Source organism: Enhydra lutris, unplaced genomic scaffold (assembly GCF_002288905.1).
Source record: "Enhydra lutris kenyoni isolate GAN:26980312 unplaced genomic scaffold, ASM228890v2 scaffoldscaffold21, whole genome shotgun sequence".
NCBI lineage: Eukaryota > Metazoa > Chordata > Mammalia > Carnivora > Mustelidae > Enhydra > Enhydra lutris.
In genome coordinates, this window is record NW_019154105.1 from 65207670 (window position 1) to 65228310 (window position 20641).

General features: G+C 52.4%; 1 protein-coding gene across 1 annotated transcript in view; it reads right to left on the reverse strand.

The window, feature by feature from the left end:
• LOC111148882 (epididymis-specific alpha-mannosidase-like) overlaps positions 1-20321 on the reverse strand; it is a 31956-nt gene extending 11635 nt beyond the window's left edge. The window contains exons 1-11 of the mRNA XM_022505670.1: positions 20184-20321; positions 18254-18400; positions 12388-12493; positions 9417-9589; positions 8554-8642; positions 6931-7108; positions 5407-5605; positions 3874-4064; positions 2821-2959; positions 2312-2445; positions 442-716 (exon numbers count right to left, since the gene is read on the reverse strand). Of these exons, the coding sequence (XP_022361378.1) occupies positions 442-716; positions 2312-2445; positions 2821-2959; positions 3874-4064; positions 5407-5605; positions 6931-7108; positions 8554-8642; positions 9417-9589; positions 12388-12493; positions 18254-18400; positions 20184-20321 (1769 nt within the window). The remainder of the gene's footprint in view (positions 1-441; positions 717-2311; positions 2446-2820; positions 2960-3873; positions 4065-5406; positions 5606-6930; positions 7109-8553; positions 8643-9416; positions 9590-12387; positions 12494-18253; positions 18401-20183) is intronic.
• Positions 20322-20641: the final 320 nt, after the last annotated feature.

Genomic DNA, 20641 nt, shown 5'->3' on the forward strand with positions numbered 1-20641 from the left:
GTTGGATACATGGTTGAACAAGAAGGATAGTGGTTGGGTGGATGGATGGGTGGGGGATGGATGGATGGGTGGGGGGATGGATGGGTATAAAATGGGTAAGTAGATGGATGCATAAGTGGTTATTGGGTGGGTGGGTACATGGATGGTTATATGTTTCTCTGAATTTAAGATAGTGAGTAAAGTGAATATTATATGTTCTCTTTGAGTGAGGTTTCATATCCACTTTGTGGATCAACAGTCCTGGAATGATAAAATTCATGCAGGGTTTTCCTGTAGTGGTCTAGTTTCACAGTTGCAGAAATAAGGCTGGTAACACAGGAAGGGCCTTCACCACCTTCTGATGATTCCCCTAGCAGGTGAGTACACAGGCAGGTGAGGGAATGATAAGCCCAGGTCTCAGCACACACTTCTGTCTCAGAGTCAGCAATGGCTGTGCCTCACCTCTCCAAGATGCTGTGCATGAGGTTAGTGTCCGCGTCCAGGAACACAGTGTAACAGTCATTCTCCACAGAAATTAGTTTCCTACCCCCTGGACCGGCATGTGTCTCTGGCTTGCGGGCAAAGCTGGAGGTTTTAGCCAGACTGGCACCCAACTGCTTGGTGTCTGCTTGAGTCCTCTGGGCACGCCTGATACTGTAGTGTCGGTAACTGAGGCCCGGGATTGTGGTCAGCACATGCAAGTCATAAGCAGTTTGCCTCTCTTTTGATTCCTGGACCTGCAAGGCCAAGAGAAGAAAACAAAATGGTGAGTATCAGGGCAGGAGGACCCTCAGTGTCCTCACTCTACTGTGACTTGCACACCTCCTGGATGGGGTGCCCTCTACCCTCGGACAGCAGGGTCTTTCCATCACTGGACTGTGCTGAGTTCCCTTCAGGCATTCTCCCTGTTCACAAGGACCCTGCCCCAGCCCCCACCTTCCTCCCCGGCCTCCCTCACTCCTCAGACTCCAGCACCAGACACTGCCCTCACTTCTGAGCACCCCTGCTGTTTCTTACCTCGGAGCCTTTGCTCATGCTATTCCCCCTCCCTGGAGAGCCTTCTCTCTGAAGTCCCTTATTTCACACCCTCCAATTTCCCCAGGGGATGTTTTTCTGTTCACCCCACCATCTTTCCCACCCCCTGTCACCTGACATCCGAGGGGGAGGGATGGAGAAGGACACTGGGCACACTCAGCCAAGTCCTTCACTCTCCAGGGGAAGAATGCAGCATCTGAGCCCCCATGGGAAGCTCAGGAGCCCTATCAGCAACCCCAGAATGGCAGCACACACCATCCCACCCAGGCTTTGTGAGACATACATACCCTGTCCCTGCCCCCCCCTTCCAGCTCTGTCAATCTTCCTCCTCAGAGCACAACCATCTGTCACATTCCACACATTCTTATTTGGTTTCCTGCCTGTTCCCCAGGGTGAGAATATGAGCCCTCTGTGCACAGGGACTTCATGGGCTTGGTTATTAAGGAAACCCGGAACCTAGGCCAGAACCTGACACACAGTAGGACTCCAAAATACTTGTTGAGTGCATTTACTCAGAGTGGTGTTGCGTGTGGGTGAAGAAGGGGGTGCTAGGGGTTGGGTCTGCTGAAACCAACACCATCCCATCTCCCTGCCCAGGTCAGATGAGCTCCTTCTCCTCCTGCATCAACTAAGGTCCACAACCCTCGCTCCCCAGGTCATCACTCCACACCACATATGTCCTTTAAGTGTCTGACCCGCCCATTCCCCATGGTGGTGCTGCTGTCTAGAACCAGAATGTGCCTCTGGGAGTGTTTGCTGAGTGGCTGATGTCAGCACCTCCTGCATGTCCGCAGGGAAACCCTGGCACTGGGGGACAGGCAAGGTCCCTCGGCCCCTCGGCTGGCTCCAGGCAGTAGAAGGAAATGAGGGCAGACCACACACTGGTGTCTGGGTGTGCGGACACAGGCACCTGGGCCAGCCTAGAGCATCAGCACCTCCACAAGTCTGAAGACTCCTGAGGGCCTTTCCACAGAAAGTGGATGTTTACATGAGGACACAAATATGCCCCATGTCGAGGGCATGAGGAGAAGCCTCCCAACCAGGTCAGGCCACCCAGGAGACCCTCCAGGGAGGAGACAGTGCTGGGACTTCTGGGCACTTCAGATGGTCACAGACCAGTGAGAGTCCCCTTGTGGATCCCACTGACCTTACTGGATAAGGGTCCCAAAAGGTGTCCTCTAGGTGTGGCCCCCATGGTCATGTGTCCATGTGAACTGCTCCCACTTCGGGAAGTGCCGTACTGGAACAGGTGTCAGCGGCAGCAAGTGTGCCCCTCTGCACACTGTCAGGGCCATACCTGTGCAGCCACCAGCTGGCCGGACTCATCTGTGACGCTGACCCTTGAGAAGCCCACAGTCAGGGTAACAAGGGTGGTGACCGTCCAGGCCAGGGGGTTGTAGACCACGGCAACGTGTCCCCTAGCTTCTGAGTCTGCACACAGAGAACCGCCCTTACGTGCTGCCACTGGACTCACCCAACACACCTGAGGGCCCCTGGCTACATGGGAAACTGAGGCAGGAGAGACATGTTCCTGCAGAGCTGCCAGGGCAGCTGACTATAGGACCAGTGGGCTAGTGCGCTCCTATACCCAGCAGGCCCCGTACTCTGCTCAGGGTGCTGTGTCCTGTCCCCAGGAAGGGGAAAGTGGAAGGGATCACACAAGGTTCAGGGCTGCACAAGGGAAGTGGTTACAGAGTCTGAGGCTTGGGTTGTTCTAGTCCTCTCTGTGACCCCCAGCTCTCTGCTCAGAAGGGTTCTGAGCCCCTTCCCAGACATGCAGCGCCATCCCACAGGGACCTCACTTACCTGAGTACACCGGGGTCCTGTCCTGGACAATGGAGGCCATCAGTTCGTGCACACCCTGCATCCCTGACCTCAGATTCTTCACGTACATGTCTCTCACCTTGGGGGTCTCAGTCCCAGTGATGGCATGATGGTGCTGCACCTGCGTCCCAACCAGAGTAGGGGAAACTCTGGATCGGGCCTCCCTCTGCAGACCACCTCCTGGGGGCTGGCATTCCTTTCCCTCTCACCAGGTGCTAGTGGAGCAGATGAGTGTCCCTACCACATTCCAGACTAGGAAACTGAAGCCCCAAGACTGACGACCTTATAGAAACCCACTGAGTCCCCTAGCTTGGGCAGAAAACAGACATCTGCAAGGGACCTGCCCCAGCTTCATCTCCGCTGTACAGTCTGCCTGTGAGTGCCACTAGGATGCTCCAGGTACCCTCCATTCTCTGTACTGAAGTGGGTGTGGGATGAGCTTGTCTTCCTCAAAGGGAGACTGAGGCCCCACCAGCTAAAGCCACGGATCTCACCCACGCCAATGGACTCAAGTCTATCCATTCCACCCCCAACACAGTGACACGTTCTGTCAGTTTTCCCATCTGTACAGTGGGGACACATGGAGACAGAGTGTTGAGAACAACTTGCTGTGGGGCAGCCACCGTGCCAAGCAGCTCATGTACATTCTCACATTCAGTTGCCCCAGCATCCTGGGGTGGGCATGAGCTTCTCAGCGTACAGGGAGGGAATTAGGGCTCAGAGAGGAAAGTCCTGAGCCTGAGGACACACAGTTGAGCGGGACTGAATCCATGCAGGACTGTAGAACACTAATGCTGCTTCTCTTTGCCCTTTGCCCTCTGGGTAAATTTGGCTAAATCTTACTGAAGCCACAAGCTGAAGGCTGTCGGAGCCTGGTTCTAGCCTTGGCCCAGGGTCCACTTGCACCTGTCATGGTACCACAGGCCACCTCGGTGTTCTCTTCTGAAACGTGGACCTTTAGTGACCAGGGACTGGGGAAGTGCACTAACCAGAAGGTTTCCAACCTGATCGTGTTGCTGAGAGGGGTGCCGTTACCTCAGAGACAGCCCAGCGGAGCTGCTGGAGCTGCTTCAGGGCCCAGTCCAGGTCCAGGTGCTGGTGGGGAACCGGCCACACAGAGCGTGTGAACATGGACTCCCCAGCATGCAACAGAGCGCTGGCTTGCCTGGCCAGCCCCTTGAGCCTGCTGCGGGATGAGTAGAAGCCGGTCCAGGCCTGATGTGGACCTGGAGAGAAGGGCAGGCAGTTGGCATGAGTCTGCCTGGCCTGGGGGCTTCCCGAGACCAAGTCCCAGGAGAGCTGAGGAAGCTGGGGCCTGGGCTCTGGCTCTGCCTGGGTCACTTATGAGGGCAGCCACAGACTCCTACTCCAGCTAGGCCAGAAATAACCCAGGGATTCCAGGGAGGGGTTGGGGTAAGTGTGAGTATGTAGTTGGCCTGGACCAGGCCTGGGATGGGGAACCAGAGAGCCCAGGGTGGACCTGGGAAACCTGGGACAGCCTATGAGCCTAGGGCCTGGGAGACCTCGAGGGATAGGAGAGCGAGATGGGAGCCAAGTTGGCAGCATTCAGCTGCCATAGGCCCTGAGTGCTGGTATGTGACTCAGGGGCAATGGGGAGTCCGGGACAAGCCTGCAATCACTGGGGTTCCACTGGCCGCCCAGGGAGGTGGGATGGGAGAAAGCTGAGGGATCCCGTGTCTGCTGCATGGACCTGCACATAGGGAATGACTCCTGACTAAGACAGGGTGGGAGAAGGGGGGCTGGGTGCCTCCTGGCAGCATGGCTGGGTCCCACAGGTGGTTGACTGTCCCTATGGTTCTTGCCTTCTGCCTCCTCCCAGGCTGAGGAGTGTCTCCATTCCCTGACCTTCTCCCACATGACCTGAACTCACCAGGAAGGGTAGCCCTGTGATCCGGGGAAAGGCTACAGGCTGTGTATGCTGTCCACAGCTGTCCACAGCTCCTCCAGCAGGCTGAGTGTCCTGGTCATGCAGGGCACCCTGCAGCCTAAGCTCTAAATCCCCAGTGACTCAGAGCAGAGACCAGGGATCACCGCACCTGTCCACTCTCCACATAAACATTGTCTCTCCTGGAGGGTTGCACCAAATCAAGCTCATTCAGAACACCTGCAGGACATTGTCCTATCTCCTCCCTCTTCGGTGTAGCCCCGCCCACTTCAGCATAGCCGCGCCCACACCCACGTAGCCTCCCCTACCTGGACTGTAACCACGCCCACAAGGATGTAGTTACACTTGAACTGCAAGTGTAACCCCGCCCACATCAATTTGCCCCTCCCACCTCAACTATAACCAAGCTCACAGCCTTGTAGCCCTCCTGGGTGAAGGCGGCCAAGGCCTTGTGGATGTGGAAATAGGAAGCTATGGAGCCCTCCTGTGAGTGTAGTGTCAATCCTAGGATATCTAGCTGGGACAGGATGTGGGGGCGGGTGTGGGGAGCAGGGGCCATCTCGGCCCCAGTGACCCTCAAAAGCTCCACCAGCACGGCACAGCAGACTCAGTGGGCACCCTCCCCAGCACCAGATCTGCAACCAACCTGCATGGGGTCATACCTGAGGAATAGGGCAGGAAGTCTTGGTGCTCACGGACGTGCCAGGTGACATTGGAAGCTTGCAATGCACCGAAGTATTTGGCCAGCGTAGTGTACTCTACAGAGATGCCGAGTTTGGCTGTATTACTGTTGATGAATTCCAGCAGAGGGTCCATATTTTCAAACTGCAGCGAGGCATTGAAGAACTGCTTGTCACACCCCTGCATGCAGGGACACACACAGCGCAAAACCTTGTAATTCCTCTGCAGTGCCCAGCCCAGGCAGAACCCAGCCCAGCCCTCATCACCTCCATCAGGGACCCTCCTGGCTCCCTGGCAGAACCTCCAACCAGCTCCCCAGGGGCATCCCTGCACCCACTTACCTTCCTTCCTCCCTTCTGTCCTTTCTTACTTCCTTCCTTCTTTCCTTCCTCTTTACTTTTTTCACTTTAAAATCTTGTTAGTTTTAAATCATACTGTACATTACATCTCCAGAGCATGTTTCTTGTATAACTGGAAGTCCGCACCTTCAACCGCCTTGCCCAGAGCCTCCTCCCTCACCCCTCAACTCCAGATACTGCAAAATTTATCTCTTCATCTATGCTTGATGACTTTAGTATCACATTAAATGAAATCATGCAGTATTGGAATTCTCTGTCTGACTTATTTCTCCCAGGGCCTTTTTAAAAGATCAACAGTATTACTATCCATCAATATCATTAATTATAACACCTGACAATTATGAATAACAGGGATAACAGCCATCACCCACAATTACAGACCTTCTGTGCCCCTTTCCACAAGCAGTCAAGATGTAAGAAGACAGGCTAGGGAGTGCCCTGCTGGGTCTGAGCATGAATCCCCATCCTAGCTGCCCCGCAATCTGGTTGTGCAGCCTCAAGACGATGCCTTGACCTCTCTGGTTCTCAGGTCCCTCATTTCCAAAATGGGATACCAGCCATGCCCACATCCTAGGCCCATAAGGCATAGTAAGTGGATGAGACAAATATATCACATGGAAGTTGCCTGTGCCCTGGGGGAGCTCCATGAAAGAGAGCTCTGCAGGTGATGGTGAGGAGGAGAGGTAAAAGGAGGAGGAGGACGTCTATGTCTGACACTGTCATGGGGCATGCCTCCTGTCAGCCCTAGATCAAGCCTGTGAGGCAGGACCTGTCATGATTCCCACTTCAGAGACAAGGAAACTGAGACCCAGGGAGTAAGGCACACAACGACGGAGCAGGGGGCCAGGATTCCCGCCTAGGCCTTACATCCCAACACTGAGATGGGAAGATGAGAATGAAGGAACTGAGGGGAGCTGGGGGCTGGCATGGGCCAGGGGCTGTATTTCAGGTGGGAGAAGCTGGGGGAGTCCCAGGTGTTGGGAGGAGCTGGTGGAAGGGGTGAGGCCATGTGGTGTACAGGGAAGAGACAATGGCCCAGGGCTGATGATGGCAGCCTGGCCTGGCCCCTGAAGAGCCTGGTTGGGTGAGACTGGACAGGAGTCCAAGGCTGTGTTGGGGACACTAGGGTGTGGGACCCCGCCTTACCCAGGGCCAGAGGAGATGTGATGTCTGGAACCAGGCAGCCCGTTCTTTCACATTGTCCACAAGAAGATCTACATAGTATTTCATGTTGTTCCAAGTGATGGGTGCAGACTTGGGTTGAAATAGCCTATTGGAGGGAGGCTCCGGGAAGACAGCCGAGCCATCCCAGTAAAAGCCTTCCCTGCAGGGGTGTAAAGGGTTAGCTGACTCCACCTTGAGAAGGGAGGCAGCGTGGGGTCCAGAAGGTCAGGCAGGGTGCCGCCGGACCCAGGCAGCTCAGGGAGTGCAGACCACCACTCAGGCCTCCATATCCCAGTATTTTTTTTTTATCTTTTATTTATTTCAGAGAAAGAGTGAGCCAGAGAGCAAAAGCCAGGGAAGAGGCAGAGGGAGAAAGAGATGCAGACTCCCTACTGAGCAGGGAGCCTGCTGTGAGGCTCCATTGCAGGACCAAGGGATCATGACCTAACCTGAAGGCAGATGCTTCATCAACTGAGCCACCCAGATGCCCTCCTTCTCCCACCTGTGTGATGAGCAGCTCGATGCTGTCCCACAAGAGCACTGCAGACAGACGGGACTCAAACACACATGTCATGGTTGACCAGCTGTGTATCTTGAACATGGCCCCTTCCCTGGACCCACACTGCCTCATCCAACACATGGAGCCCACAGTCCATGCCTCCCCACTTCCACCCCTGGGGATCTCATGGGTTTCCTTTCATTTCGGGATTCTCGGGGCCAATAAGAAGACCATCAGACCTGGGTCTAAGGCCCCAAGCAGGTGAGGCAAGAGAGGCACTGTGTCCCAGGGTGAATGGTAAGGGAGTGCTGAGTCTCCGTATGGGACATAGAGATAAGTTAGTGTCCTATTTCAAAACTCAGACTTAATGCAAAGCAAATTGTCATGAACAGAATCCCAACATTTCTCTAAGGACAAGGGCAGTATTCTGGATTTTCCCTCTTGCCTCAGGCTCCAGTTTGGTCCACATGGCAGAGAACGCAAGATTGACCCTGTGGGTCGATGCCCCCTTTAGGGTCCTCCCTGCCTTACTCTGGGCTGTACAAGGTATCATAGGGTGGACCCTGGACCAGCCGCCAGGAGCCGCCACTTGGATCCTCTCAGCCTGTCTCCTCATCCATAAAATGTCCTGATGGTTGTCATGAAGGATAAAGGAAAGACATCAGTAGAAAACACTGGGCTCAGGCCTGGCACAGAGTGAGGCCTGACAAACAGAATGACTGGTCCTGAAGTCCGTGTCTGGCATCCTTCTCACCATCTGCCCTTCACCTTGCCCACTAATCTCTCCTGTTCCAGGACCGGCAAGCCTGTTGCCCACAGCCTCCCAGGTATAAAGGGCCAGAGCAGGTTGAACCCAGGGCCTCCCACCCAAAGAACCCTCAGGCTGGCTGCTCCAACGATGTGGAGATCTTGGAGCCGGCCACCCGAACCACCCAGACCCTGACACAACTGACCACGGGCCAGGGTTGAGCGGCCCTGTCCCAGTTTCTCCTTCTGTAAGCTGGAGAGCTCAGAGCATCTGCCAAGGGGGTGGATGAAGAGTGGGCAGTGTCTGTGGTAATACAGGGAGGGTGCTTAAAACACAGGCTGCCCCAGGAAGTGCTCACGAGCAGTAGCTGTACTGGTCCAAGACGTGCGTGAAGATTTCCTGCTCAGCCGCCAGGGATGGGGACCCTCGCCACACGAACTGCAGACCCTGAAAACCCCAAGAAAACAGAATGAATGCCCAGGGGCAACACAGCTGCCCTGGTTCCACCTCCCCCAGCCCCACCTGGGCCTCCCTCCAGAGTTCAGGACTCCATCACCTCTGTGGGCTCCTCTCGACTCCCTCGGACCTCCCACCCCCTCATATGGTGGTGGAAACTGCCCTCCAGAAGGATCCAAACTGCTCCTGCACCCTTCCACCTCCAGCAGCACTGTCTCTGCCAAGGCCCGCTAGAGAAGCTCATTCTGGCTCTGCTTGAATACCTCCTGGCACAGGGAGCTGCCCGCCTCTCACAAAGCCTGCAGTCTGTTGTTTCATTGCCCTCATGGTTAGAACCCAGGCAGGGTAGCAAAGGAGGGAAAAATCCTGCTTCTATTAAGTACTAGCCAGCGGGATGCTGGGACCACACGCATGTTCCCTGATTCTTCTGTGCTTCAGTTTCTGTGTGGAAGAAATGGGGAGGCCCCACCCAGGCCCAAGCAGCACAGAGTCAGCTCCAAGAGAAGTGGACCAATGCGGGAAGGGAACTCCATGCCCGGCATGGCTTGTGGTGGGGCTCAGGACAACGTTGCTTCTCTCACCCACTAGAACCCAAGTCCACCTTCATCTGCTGCTGCCCGCGGCAGCTTGCATTTGTCTCAGACCACTCTTGCCTGAGTCATGCTGGAGAGAATACCTGTTCCTGCAGGGGCGTGGGATCAGACCCTGCACACAGAGGGAAGAAGGCAGCGGCCAGAGGCAGCAGCGCATGTGCTCATGACTCACTTGGTCTTTCTGCATGGCACCCTTCAGGTCATAGTCGATCCGGGAGATGATGTGGGCATGGAAGCCCGCCAGGGCAAATAGGGTTGGGGTCGTGGCAGAGGCGCCAAAGGGGTCGACTTGCCAGGAGAACCGTGGCCGGATCCCAAAGGTTTCATATAAGAACCCGTGTCCTTCTGCAAAGAGAGCACCGCCTTGCTGGTGACAGGAAGGGGCCCCTTGCCACCCACTCACTCAGCCCCTGCCCTTCCATGGAGCTGGAGTGTCATCTGGGGCTGGGCTGCAGGAGATCCTAACACAGAGGAGGCCACACCAGGATCCTCTGATGTCTCCTTTACTCGTTCATGACGTTAGAGTCACCACATGGGCCTGAGCCATTCCAGAGGACCCCAGGCCTGTTGGACAGAGTCATGAACAGAGCAGAGGCCAGGCCAAGTCAGGAGAGGGGAGTGCTGCCAGACGTCAGTGGCTGAGAAGGTTGGGGTCTGAGGCACCCAGGAGGGGATGAGGACCAGCCAGGGTGCACGGACCTGGCATGGGATTCCAGGCCCTCAGGGACAGCAGGGGGAGGAGGCAGAGGGCGATCAAGAAACAGAGGAGACCCAGAGGGAGCAGTGGAGGCAAGGGAAGATCTGGGGATTGTGGGTCAGGGATTATGAGGGAGTGGACAATAGCAACTCAGGAAAGAGGGCAGGTAGTACAAAGAAGAGCCCTCTCTATAGACAGGGAGCCAGAGCCAGGCAGACCTGATGGCTGCCTGTTCTGTATCCCCTTCTCTTGCACTCAGAGAATCCTCACTTTGTTCAGGGGGTGCCATCCCAACCCCAAAGGATGAATTGCCATTGGTCTCAGCCACTCGTGGCGAGTTCATTCCCCTCTGTCAGATACTTGTTTTCTCAGCCTGGTTGGAAGCCAGAGTTGGGCATGGACCCCAGTTGGAGCCAAAAAGATGTGTGCCTTAAGCTTGCTTTGTTTTGGGGAAAGATTTCCCACCTTCATTAAAAACAGCAAGTCAGATTGGGTAAAGGAGAGAAGTGAGTTGGGAGAAATCGGAGGGGGAGACGAACCATGAGAGACTGTGTACTCTGAGAAACAAACTGAGGGTTTTGGAAGGGAGGGGTGGGGGATTGGGATAGCCTGGTGGTGGGTATTAAGGAGGGCACGTATTGCATGGAGGACTGGGTGTGGTGCATAAACAATGAATCTTGGAACACGGAAAAAAAAAAATTAAGTTAAAAAAAAAAAAAAAAAACAGCCAGGGGCACCTGGGTGGCTCAGTGGGTTAAAGCCTCTGCCTTCGGCTCAGGTCATGATCCCAAAGTCCTGGGATAGAGTCCCGCATTGGCCTATCTGCTCAGTAGGGAGCCTGCTTCCTCCTCTCTCTCTCTCTCTCTCTCTCTCTCTCTCTGCCTTCCTCTCTGCCTACTTGTGATCACTGTCTGTCAAATAAATAAATAAAATCTTTAAAAAAAAAGACTCAAGTCGCTGCTCCTCAGGTTCCTGGCCCTCTAGCACAAAGCACCCCCGAGCCCCAAATGAAGAGGTGATTACTGAAGGAAGCCGCTAATTATCCCATGGACCAGCGTCCTCCTACTTCTTCTAGTCTCAGAAGCCCACCCTCCCTGTCAGCTTCAGCAGGTGCAGAGTCCCTAGGCTAGACCCCGCCTTCCAAGACACGTGGCTCTCCCTGACCAATGGGCTGTGAGCTCAGTGTTGGAGGCCATTCCCCAGCATCTCTTGAGGGCCCTTCTGGTCACGTGACTGCATCCTGACCAATGAGACAGGAGAAGGACGTTTGGCCTACACCCCATAGCATCCCTGCAGACCAAAGACAACCTGGGAGTAGGGGCTTGGGGCCCGGCCGAGAGCTAGTGGTAGACAACCCCTGAACAGGAGGGGCCCGGATGGTCACAGGTGTGTCCCCTCCTCCTGGCCAGACCTTTCCCTTCTCTGCACTGCAGCAGTGGCGCCCGGGAGCCTGACCCATGCCGCGCTTTCCCACTCAGGATGCGGTGAGTGTGCAGCTCTCGCTCAGGTACCTGCCCTCATCTCACCTCTGTGGGGGGTCCCAGCTGGGGAGCTGGCCCCTCAGCGAGTGGAAGGAGGGGGCGGCGGCCACGCTCAGCTTTCCCTGGTCACCGAGTGCTGCAGGCAGGTGCCTCTCCCTCTAGAAAAGTGTCGGGTCTCAGACTAAGGTGTGGGTGGGCGGCCCTCAAAGGAGTGTTATGGGGGCCCCTCCATTCCCTCCCTCCCCTGCGGGCAGCCTGCAGTGGCCTGTCATGGCAAAGAGACACCTCAGAGCGAGGAGGAGGGCCGGTGCCTCTGCCCACTGACGTGCTAGAGGACGGGTGGTGATGACGGGGAGGTGGCGGCGGTTGGGTGGGGTGCAGATGGGGCAGTGCGTTCAGGACGCTGGTGGTAATGATGCTGGAAGTGATGATGGTGGTCATCATGATGGTGACACAGGTGGTGTACATGGTGCTGTGGCTGTCATGTGGATGGGGAGAGGGTGTCGATGCAGGTGGTGGCCTGAGTAATGGAGGCAGAGAGGGGGGTCTCACTGGTGCAGGTGGCGCTGTGTGTACTGGTGGGGATGGCAAGGATGGCATCTAACCCTCACTGTTTATCTCCTGGGAGCCATGGGCTCCATTTTGTGTGCCCCAAGGAATTGTCCCAATTTGATCCTCACAAGTACCCTGTGAGGGAGGCTGTGCCGTCAAACTCCTTTGGGCCATGAGGAAAGGGAGGCCCAGTGAGAGGACATCCCTTGCCCAGGGTCCTGGGGCTGGGAATGCACAGACACAGGATAGACCCAGGCCATCTGGTCTCGAGACCACGCTCCACACCCCTGCACTCACGTGGCCGCAGTGTCCTGCTCAGAGGGAAAGACCGGCCCAGAGCTGAGATTCAGGAACCCAGTCCCAGTGTGTTTGGAGGCCCCAGGATAACCTGAGGTGGGGAAGGGGGACCTAACCTGTGAGCTGCAGAATCTGGTCATCAAAGTGGGTCACAGCCTCGTCATGCATGACCTGGCCCCCGATGACAAACTCCAGGCGTCTTGTGGCCAGGAGATGGTGGACCTTGATGACAAGCAGAGAGAACAAAGCCAAGTTAGAACCCCATAGTTGGGCTGGGTCTGTGGGGACATGCCTCCAATGTCTCATGGTGCCTTCTCCCACACCCACATGTGCATTCATTCTGCAAGAGAATCAGGTCAAACCTACCTCCCAACACCCACGCCAGCACCTGGCCCATGGCTGCTACTTGATCTTTGTTACCTCCACCTGAAACTACCTGTAGCTCTGTCTCTACTTCTGTCTCTACCGCCATGTCTACCTCTGTATCTACCTCCTTGTCTACCTTTTCCTCTGTCTCCATGTCTGTATCTATATCTGTTAAATTGTCACTACCTGGATAACTTCAGATGTATCAAAAACTTGCAAAAATTGTGCAAACAGTTCCTGTGGATCCCTTCCCCTGTTTTGTTCGCTGTGAACCTTCTTTACCTATTTGCCGTAGAGCTCCCATATCTCCTTTTAACCTGGTACAGTTTTCTCTAAGCCATTCAGAAGTACCAGTTGGACATAGCATACCTACTCCCTATTCCCTCACTGTGTGTTTTGTCAGGACAGAGTAATTATAGCCATAGTACAATTCTCAAAATTAGGACACTTGCCATTAATGCAACACTGTAGCTAATCCAGACTTCATCCAAATGTTCCCAGTTGCTCAATGAATGCCCTGTTAGTGGTATGGGGCTCAGTCCAGGATGGGGCCCAGGCTCCCCTGTCATGTCTCGTAATTGTCCTGTATACCCAACACTTCTTCAACCCCTATGTCCTCTTGCTCGGCTTAATCATTTTGGGGATTACAGGCCAGGGATGTTGGAGATGTTGGAGAGTGTCCTCCTGCTTGTGTTGCCTCATGACTAGCTGGTATTTTTTATAAACTTTTTAAACCTTAAATTCAAGGGGCGCCTGGGTGGCTCAGTGGGTTAAAGCCTCTGCCTTCAGGTCATGATCCCAGAGTCCTGGGATCGAGCCCCGCATCAGGCTCTCTGTTCGGCAGGGACCCTGCTTCCTCCTCTCTCTCTCTGCCTGCCTCTCTGCCTACTTGTGATCTCTGTCTGTCAAATAAATAAACAAAATCTTAAAAAAAAAACTTTAAATTCAATTAATTAACATATTATGTATTACTAGGTTCAGAGGTAGAGGTCAGTGATTCATCAATGTTATAAAACACCCAGTGCTCATTACATCACATGCCCTTCTTAAGCCCATCATTCCATTAACCCATCCCCCACACCCCCTCACCTGAGCAACTCTCACTCAGCTGGTTTCCTATGATTAAGAGTCTTTTATGGTTTGTCTTCTTCTCTGATTTTGTCTTATTTTATTTTTTTCCTCTCTTCCCCATGATCCTCACATATGAGTGAGATCATATGATAATTGTCTTTCTCTGACTGATTTATTTCTCTTAGTGTATTACCCTCTAGCTCCACCCACATCATTGCAAATGGCAAGATTTCATTTTTGATAGCTGAGTAGTATTCCATTGTGTGTGTGTGTGTGTGTGTGTGTGTGTGTGTGTGTGTGTGTACACCACATCTTCTTTATCCATTCATCTATTGATGGGCTTCTAGGCTTTCCATAGTTTGGCTATTGTGGACATTGCTGCTATAAACATTGGGGTGCACATGCCCCTTTCGATCACTACATTTGTATCTTTAGGGTAAATCCCTAGTAGTGTCAGTGCTGGGTCATAAGGTAGCTCTATTTTCAACTTTTTGAGAAACCTCCATACTGTTTTCCAGAGTGGCTACACCAGCTTGCATTCCTACCAACAGTGTAGGAGGGTTCCCCTCATCAACACTGTTCCCCTCATCAACATCTGTTGTTCCCTGTCTTATTAATTTTAGCCATTCTGACTGGTGTGAAGTGGTATCTCACTGTGGGTTTGATTTGTATTTCCTGATATCAAGTGATGTTGAGCACTTTTTCATGCATATTGGCCATTTGTATGTCTTCTTTGGAGAAATGTCTGTTCATGTCTTCTGCCCATTTCTTGATTGGATTATTTGTTCTTTGGTTTTAAGTGTGATACGTTCAATATAGATTTTGAATACTAGCCTTTATCTGATATGTCATGCAAATATCATCTCTCATTCTCTCAGTTGTCTTTTGGCTTTGTTGACTGTATCCTTTGCTGTGCAAAAGCTTTTTGTCTAAAAAAATAAAAAATTAAAAAATAAAAACTTTTGTCTTGACGATATACCAATAGTTCATTTGTGCCTTTGCTTTCCTTGCCTTTGGAGACATGTCTCACAAGAAGTTGCCATGAGTGAGGTTGCAGAAGTTGCTGCCTGTGTTCTCCTCTTTTGATGGGTTCCTGCCTCACATTTAGAGCTTTCATCTATTTTGAGTCCATTTTTGTGTATGGCGTAAGGGAATGGTCCAGTTTCATTCTTCCGCATATGGCTATCCAATTTTCCCAACACCCTTTACTAAAGAGACTGTCTTTCTCCCTTGGATATTCTTTCCTGCTTTGTTAAAGTTTAGTTGACCATAGAGTTGAGGGCTCATTTCTAGGCTCTCTATTTTGCTGCATTGATCTATGTGTCTGTTTTTGTGCCAGTACCATACTGTCTTGATGATGACACCTCTGTAATAGAGCTTAAAGTCTGGAATTGTGATGCCACTAGCCTCATAGAATGAGTCCAAAAGTTTTCCTTCCATTTCTATTTTTTGAAACACCTTTAGAAGAACAGGTATTAATTGTTCTTTAAATGTTTGGTAGAATTCCCCCAGAAAGCCATTCAACCCTGGACTCTTGTTTATTGGGAGATTTTTGATGGCTGCTTCAATTTCCTTGCCTATTATGGGTCTGTTCAAGTTTTCTGTTTCTTCCTGTTTCAGTTCTGGTAGTTCATATGTTTCTAGAAATGCATCCATTCCTTCCTGATTGCCTAATTTGTTGGTATATAGTTGTTCATAATATGTTCTTAGAATTGTATTTCTTTGGTGTTGGTTGTGATCTCTCCTCTTTCGTTCATGATTTTATTTATTTGGGTCCTTTCTCTTTTCTTTTTGGTGTTTCTGGCCAGGGATTTATCAATCTTAATTCTTTCAGAGAACCAGCTCCTAGTTTCCTTGATCTGTTCTACTGTTCTTTTGGCTTCTAGTTCATTGATTTCTGCTCTAATCTTTATTAATTCTCTCTTGCTGGGTTTGGGCTTTATTTGGTGTTCTTTCTCCAGCCCCTTTAGGTGTAAGGTTAGCTTCTCTATTTGACAACTTTCTTGTGCTTTGAGAAAGGTCTGTAATGTTATATACTCCCCTCTTAGGACTGCCTTTGTTGCATCTCGAAGTTTTTGTTTTTGCTTTTGTTTCTAAATATTTTATTTATTTATTTGACAGAGAGACAGAGAGAGCAAGAGAGAGGATATACAAACAGAGGTACTGGGAGAGGGAGAAGCAGGCTTCCCACAGAGGAGGGAGTCTAATGTGGGGCTCTGTCTCAGGACTCTGGGATCATGACCTGAGTCAAAGGCAGATGCTTAATGTCTGAGCCTCCCAGGTGCTCTGCATCTCAAAGGTTTTGAACAGTAGTGTTTTCATTTTCCTTTGTTTCCATGAATTTTTAAAAATTCTTCTTTAATTTCTTGGTTGACCCATTCATTCTTTACTTGGACGCTCTTTACCCTCCATGTTTTTGAATTCTTTCCTTCTCCTCTCCATCTCCCCATGTCTTCCGTGTTATTCCTTATGCTCCACAAATAAGTGAAACCATATGATAATTGATTCTCTCTGCTTGACTTATTTCACTCAGCATAATCTCTTCCAGTCCCGTCCATGTTGATACAAAAGTTGGGTATTCCTTCCAAATTTCCTCTTGAGAGTGAGTTCCTGTTTCAAAGCATTGTGGTCTGAACATTCACAAGGAATGATTCCATTCTTTTGGTACCAGTTGAGACCAGATTTGTGACCCTGTATGTGATCTATTCTAGAGATTGTTCCAGGTGCAGTTCAGAAGAATGTGTATTCTCTTGCTTTAGAATGCAAGTCTCTGAATGTATCTGTGAAGTTCATCGGATCCAGTGGGTCATTCAAGGACCTTGTTTCCTTGCTAATCTTAGATGACCTGTCCATTGTAGTGAGGGAGGTGTTCAAGTTGCCTATGATTACAGTATTATTATCTATGTGTTTCCTTAATTTTGTTTTAATTGGTTTATATAATTAGCAGCTCCCATGTTTGGGGCATAAATATCTACAATGGTTAGATCTTGTTGGATAGAAACTTTAATTATAATATAGTGTCCTTCCTCATCTCTTATTTCAGTCTTTGGTTTAATATCTAATTTGTTGGATATAAGGATTGCCACCCCAGCTTTCTTTTGATGTCCGTTAGCATAATAAATGGCTTTTCACCCTCTCACTTTCAATCTGGAGACGACTTACAGTCTAAAATGAGTCTCTTGCACATAGCATATCAATGGGTCTTGCTTTTTTGGCTGATAAGTATTTTTTAAATAAATGAAACAATGGAGGGATGGAGACGTGGGCAGTAGGGAGAGACAGTGGTGGTGAGTCCAGTGCATTCTTTGGAGACTGTAGTTTCCATTTGCTTTCAGGACTGTCAAGGTCTCATGATTATTCACTCCAAGATGACTGAATGGGCTCCTGCTGCATACTGTTTTACATGAGCACCTACCACATCCCAGGCACTTTCCAGACACTTGGGGGTTCATGGGAGCAAGTAGAGAAAAGTCCCTGCTTCCAGGGAGCCATGACATGAGTGGTCTGCCCAGGACTCTGCTGGGTCACATCCCTCCTCAAGAATGAGGAGAGACATTTGGGTTTGGGGTGTCTCCATAGAGGGCAGCCCACCCCTGGACACCTTGAGAGACCCGCTTCACTCAGACCTGCCCGGCTCAGTGTCCCACCCATCCAGTATCAGCTCTGTTACCATGGGCCATTCGCCTCCCCTCTCTGAACCAGGACCATCTGTGCAGCATGGAGTAACTATCCCCACCATACACCCTGTTGGGAGGACGTGGTGATAGGGACTGTAAAAAGTAGAAGCCAGCACCTGGCACTTGACCAGCGCCCACACCATACAAGGCTCCTTCTTATGACTCCACAGGGTGCAGGTTCAAGACACCCCTCAGGTGGGGTCCAGTGAAGTCTTCCCTTTAGCTTCTCAGCTTTGCCACTTGGGCAAGTCTCTCACCACTCTGTCAGTGACCATTCTGGAGGAAGGTGAACGTCAGGGAGGGGACCAGGTCCACAGTGTCCTCCCAGGTTCACACATCCCGCATTCATCAGAACCCAGCAGATCTGAGGAGGGGGAGGTCACTCCCATTTACACAGGCAGGACCTGCAGCTCACAGAATGCACCCCTGCCTGAGGCTGGACTGAGTCCCAGGTTGGCCCCCCCTTGGAGACTGGCTTCCCAGGGCCTCTCTAACCCTGCACCCCATGATGCCTTCTGTGACCCACTTTAAATGCAGGCACTGGGGCACCCTGGGCAGGGTGGTCAGCTGCAAGCCATGGGGCCATGCAGATGGTAGATGAAGCGGGAGGTGGGGTCCAAAGAGACCCCATTCCACAGAAGATGAGTGCAGGTCTGACTTGTTAGAGCACCATTTCACACCAACAGCCACAAAAGTAGATAAAACCAAACCCATCCTTTGGGCTGGGCTGAGCACAAACCAGAGCTAAACAAGTCATGTGAAGTGCCCAGTGCACCTGGCCTGGGAGCTTCAGACCACACAGCCCCGGACACAGGGCTTCCCTGCCTGGGCATCCCTCCCTCCCAGAAGCCCCTGCAGACAGCAGTACCTGGTGTTTCTGCCTGTCCGAGGCGATGCCATCCCACCACAGCCGGAAGTACTCTTGCTCCACGGCGATGAAGCAGCGATGCTCCTGGAGCATGAGCTCCTGTACCACGGAGGTGTAGACATTGGATGCGTAGGCCTGTAGGCTTTCCTGTGGAGGGGGCACCACATCACACCAGCCCCTGTGGAGGATCCCGGAAGCTTGGCCCCAAGGATCCAGTACTACAATCCCCATGACACAGGGTCCCTGGACCCTACAACTCCCTTCGGGCATCTGCCCTGGGCTCTTCTTCTCTTCCTCCTTTGCCACTCCAACAGGGACACACGGGGACTGCTCTGTGCTGGACATACAGTGCCAGCTAGCCCTGAGACAGTGGTATGGCTCTCCCGCCTCTGATGAGATCCTGCTGTTCTAGGGAGAGAGATGATGTTCCAGACCATGACACAGGATGTGCCCAGGGGACAGGGACGGCTTCCCCAAGGGGCAGCGTAGCTGGCCCTGAGGGTGCAGTAGGGAGGCAGCCCAGTGAAGTCATAGGGTAACAGGGAGGAGGTCCAGGGACCCCATGGGGCCTGCCTGGGCTGAGATGAGAGGCATTGATGTTGAGAACTGAGACTGAGAGGAGCCACTCCTGGCCCCATGGGTAGTCATGGGCATCTGCTGACCTGCCTCCCCCAGGTTAGAGGCTCCTCGGGACTAGCCATAACTGCTTCCTATATGTGTCTCCAGGCTGGCACAAGGTGGTGCCCAGAGGAGCTCCTTAATGAAATGTAAAGATCCCTGGCAGGGAGGCCTCAGAAAGAGGGATCATTCCTGGGTTCCCTCAGGCAAAACCCCAACCCTTTCCAGGCTTCAGTTTTCTCTTTTGTACCTGAGGGCACCAAGCATGCTTCCCCACCATTCAGCAATCTCCACAGGAAGCGGAGTGTCCCCCCAGAGACTGTCCAGTGTGTCCCAGAACTGGACTCCACACGCCTCCCCCAGCATCAGATTCTCTTGCTGAGTCTCTCTCCAGCTGCCCCTCAAAAATGTCCTCAGAAAAGTTACTGTATCCTTAATCCCAGAGAGTGTTTGTTCTCTTCTGGGTTTTCTTCCTGTTCCCACAAAAGAGCTGGAGGCGGCCTTGGTGACAATATGCAGTCGCCTGACCCAGGATCCTGAGCAAATTTCATTCTCTTCCTGCTCCTTTTCCTGCATTCGTTCCTTCTTGCATGCATTCATTCCTGTACTTCTTCATACCTGCATTAATTCATTCATTCCTTCGTTCCTGCATTCATTCATTCATTCGTTCATTCCTCCATTCATTCACTCACTCAGCAATAGCTGGTGCACCTCTTCTGTCTGCCAGGGTGGTGAGAACATGCCAGGAAATATAACATAAGAAGCCCTTGGCCTGTGAAGCTAGCCTTCTGGTGGGGACAAGGGACAGACACCAAGCCCCTACCAAATGTGCATGGAAGGGAGGAGGGGAAGGGAATAAGGGCACACACAGGGATGCCAGGAAGACCCCACCAGAAAATGTTTTTTGTGGAGCCACACACAGGATGGGGGGCTCTAGGACAAGCCGGCTTGTTGGAGGAAGGCCTTCTGGGCAGAGGGAACAGCCCATGCGAAGGGTCAGAGACCTGTGCCATCGTACAGAAGGGGGACATGGGGCTCAGAAAGGGAACAGAGTCCACCTGTGGTGCCCCAGTCATGGACTGCGACCATGGCCTGAGTCAGGCCCATGTATCTCCACCTGACTATCCCCAGCATGGATGGGGAAACTGAAGCCATAGACCGGAGCCAAGCAAGTGAGCCTCCCTGGTCTCCAGCAGAGTCAGGTCATAACCCAGGTTGCTGCCTTGAGGATGTCAGCCAACACCAGGCTTCAAATCCACCCTGGGATCTAGCAGGGAAAAGGGGTTCTGGGTTATGGTGAATGGGTACCTACCTGCACAGTGTAGATCCAACCCACATCCATGTGACTGTGGGGAACCATGAAGACCCTGATGGGCTCCATGTGCTGGGCCACCAGGAACCGCAGTACCACGAGCTGTGTGAGAATGGGAAGCCAGCCAGGCAGCCCCATCCCAGTGGCTGGTGGGCAGGGGCTACTTCTGGCCATCACTTGCTGTCCACTGGTGACTGGCCCCCTCACAGAGAACAGTGCTCCCGACCCATGGGGAGGCGGGGACAGGAGCAGGAGGAGTGGCACTCACAGCAGTGTTGTCACCTGAGCCAGAAGAGGGGGTGGCCCTTGGACATCACTATTTGGCGCTCCGCCCCCATCACCAGCGTCTGGGCACTGATGTCAATTTTTTTAATTGTTTTATTTAAATTCAATTATTTAACCTATAACGTGTTCACCCAGTGGTCGTCACGTCATGTGCCCACCTTGATGCCCATCAC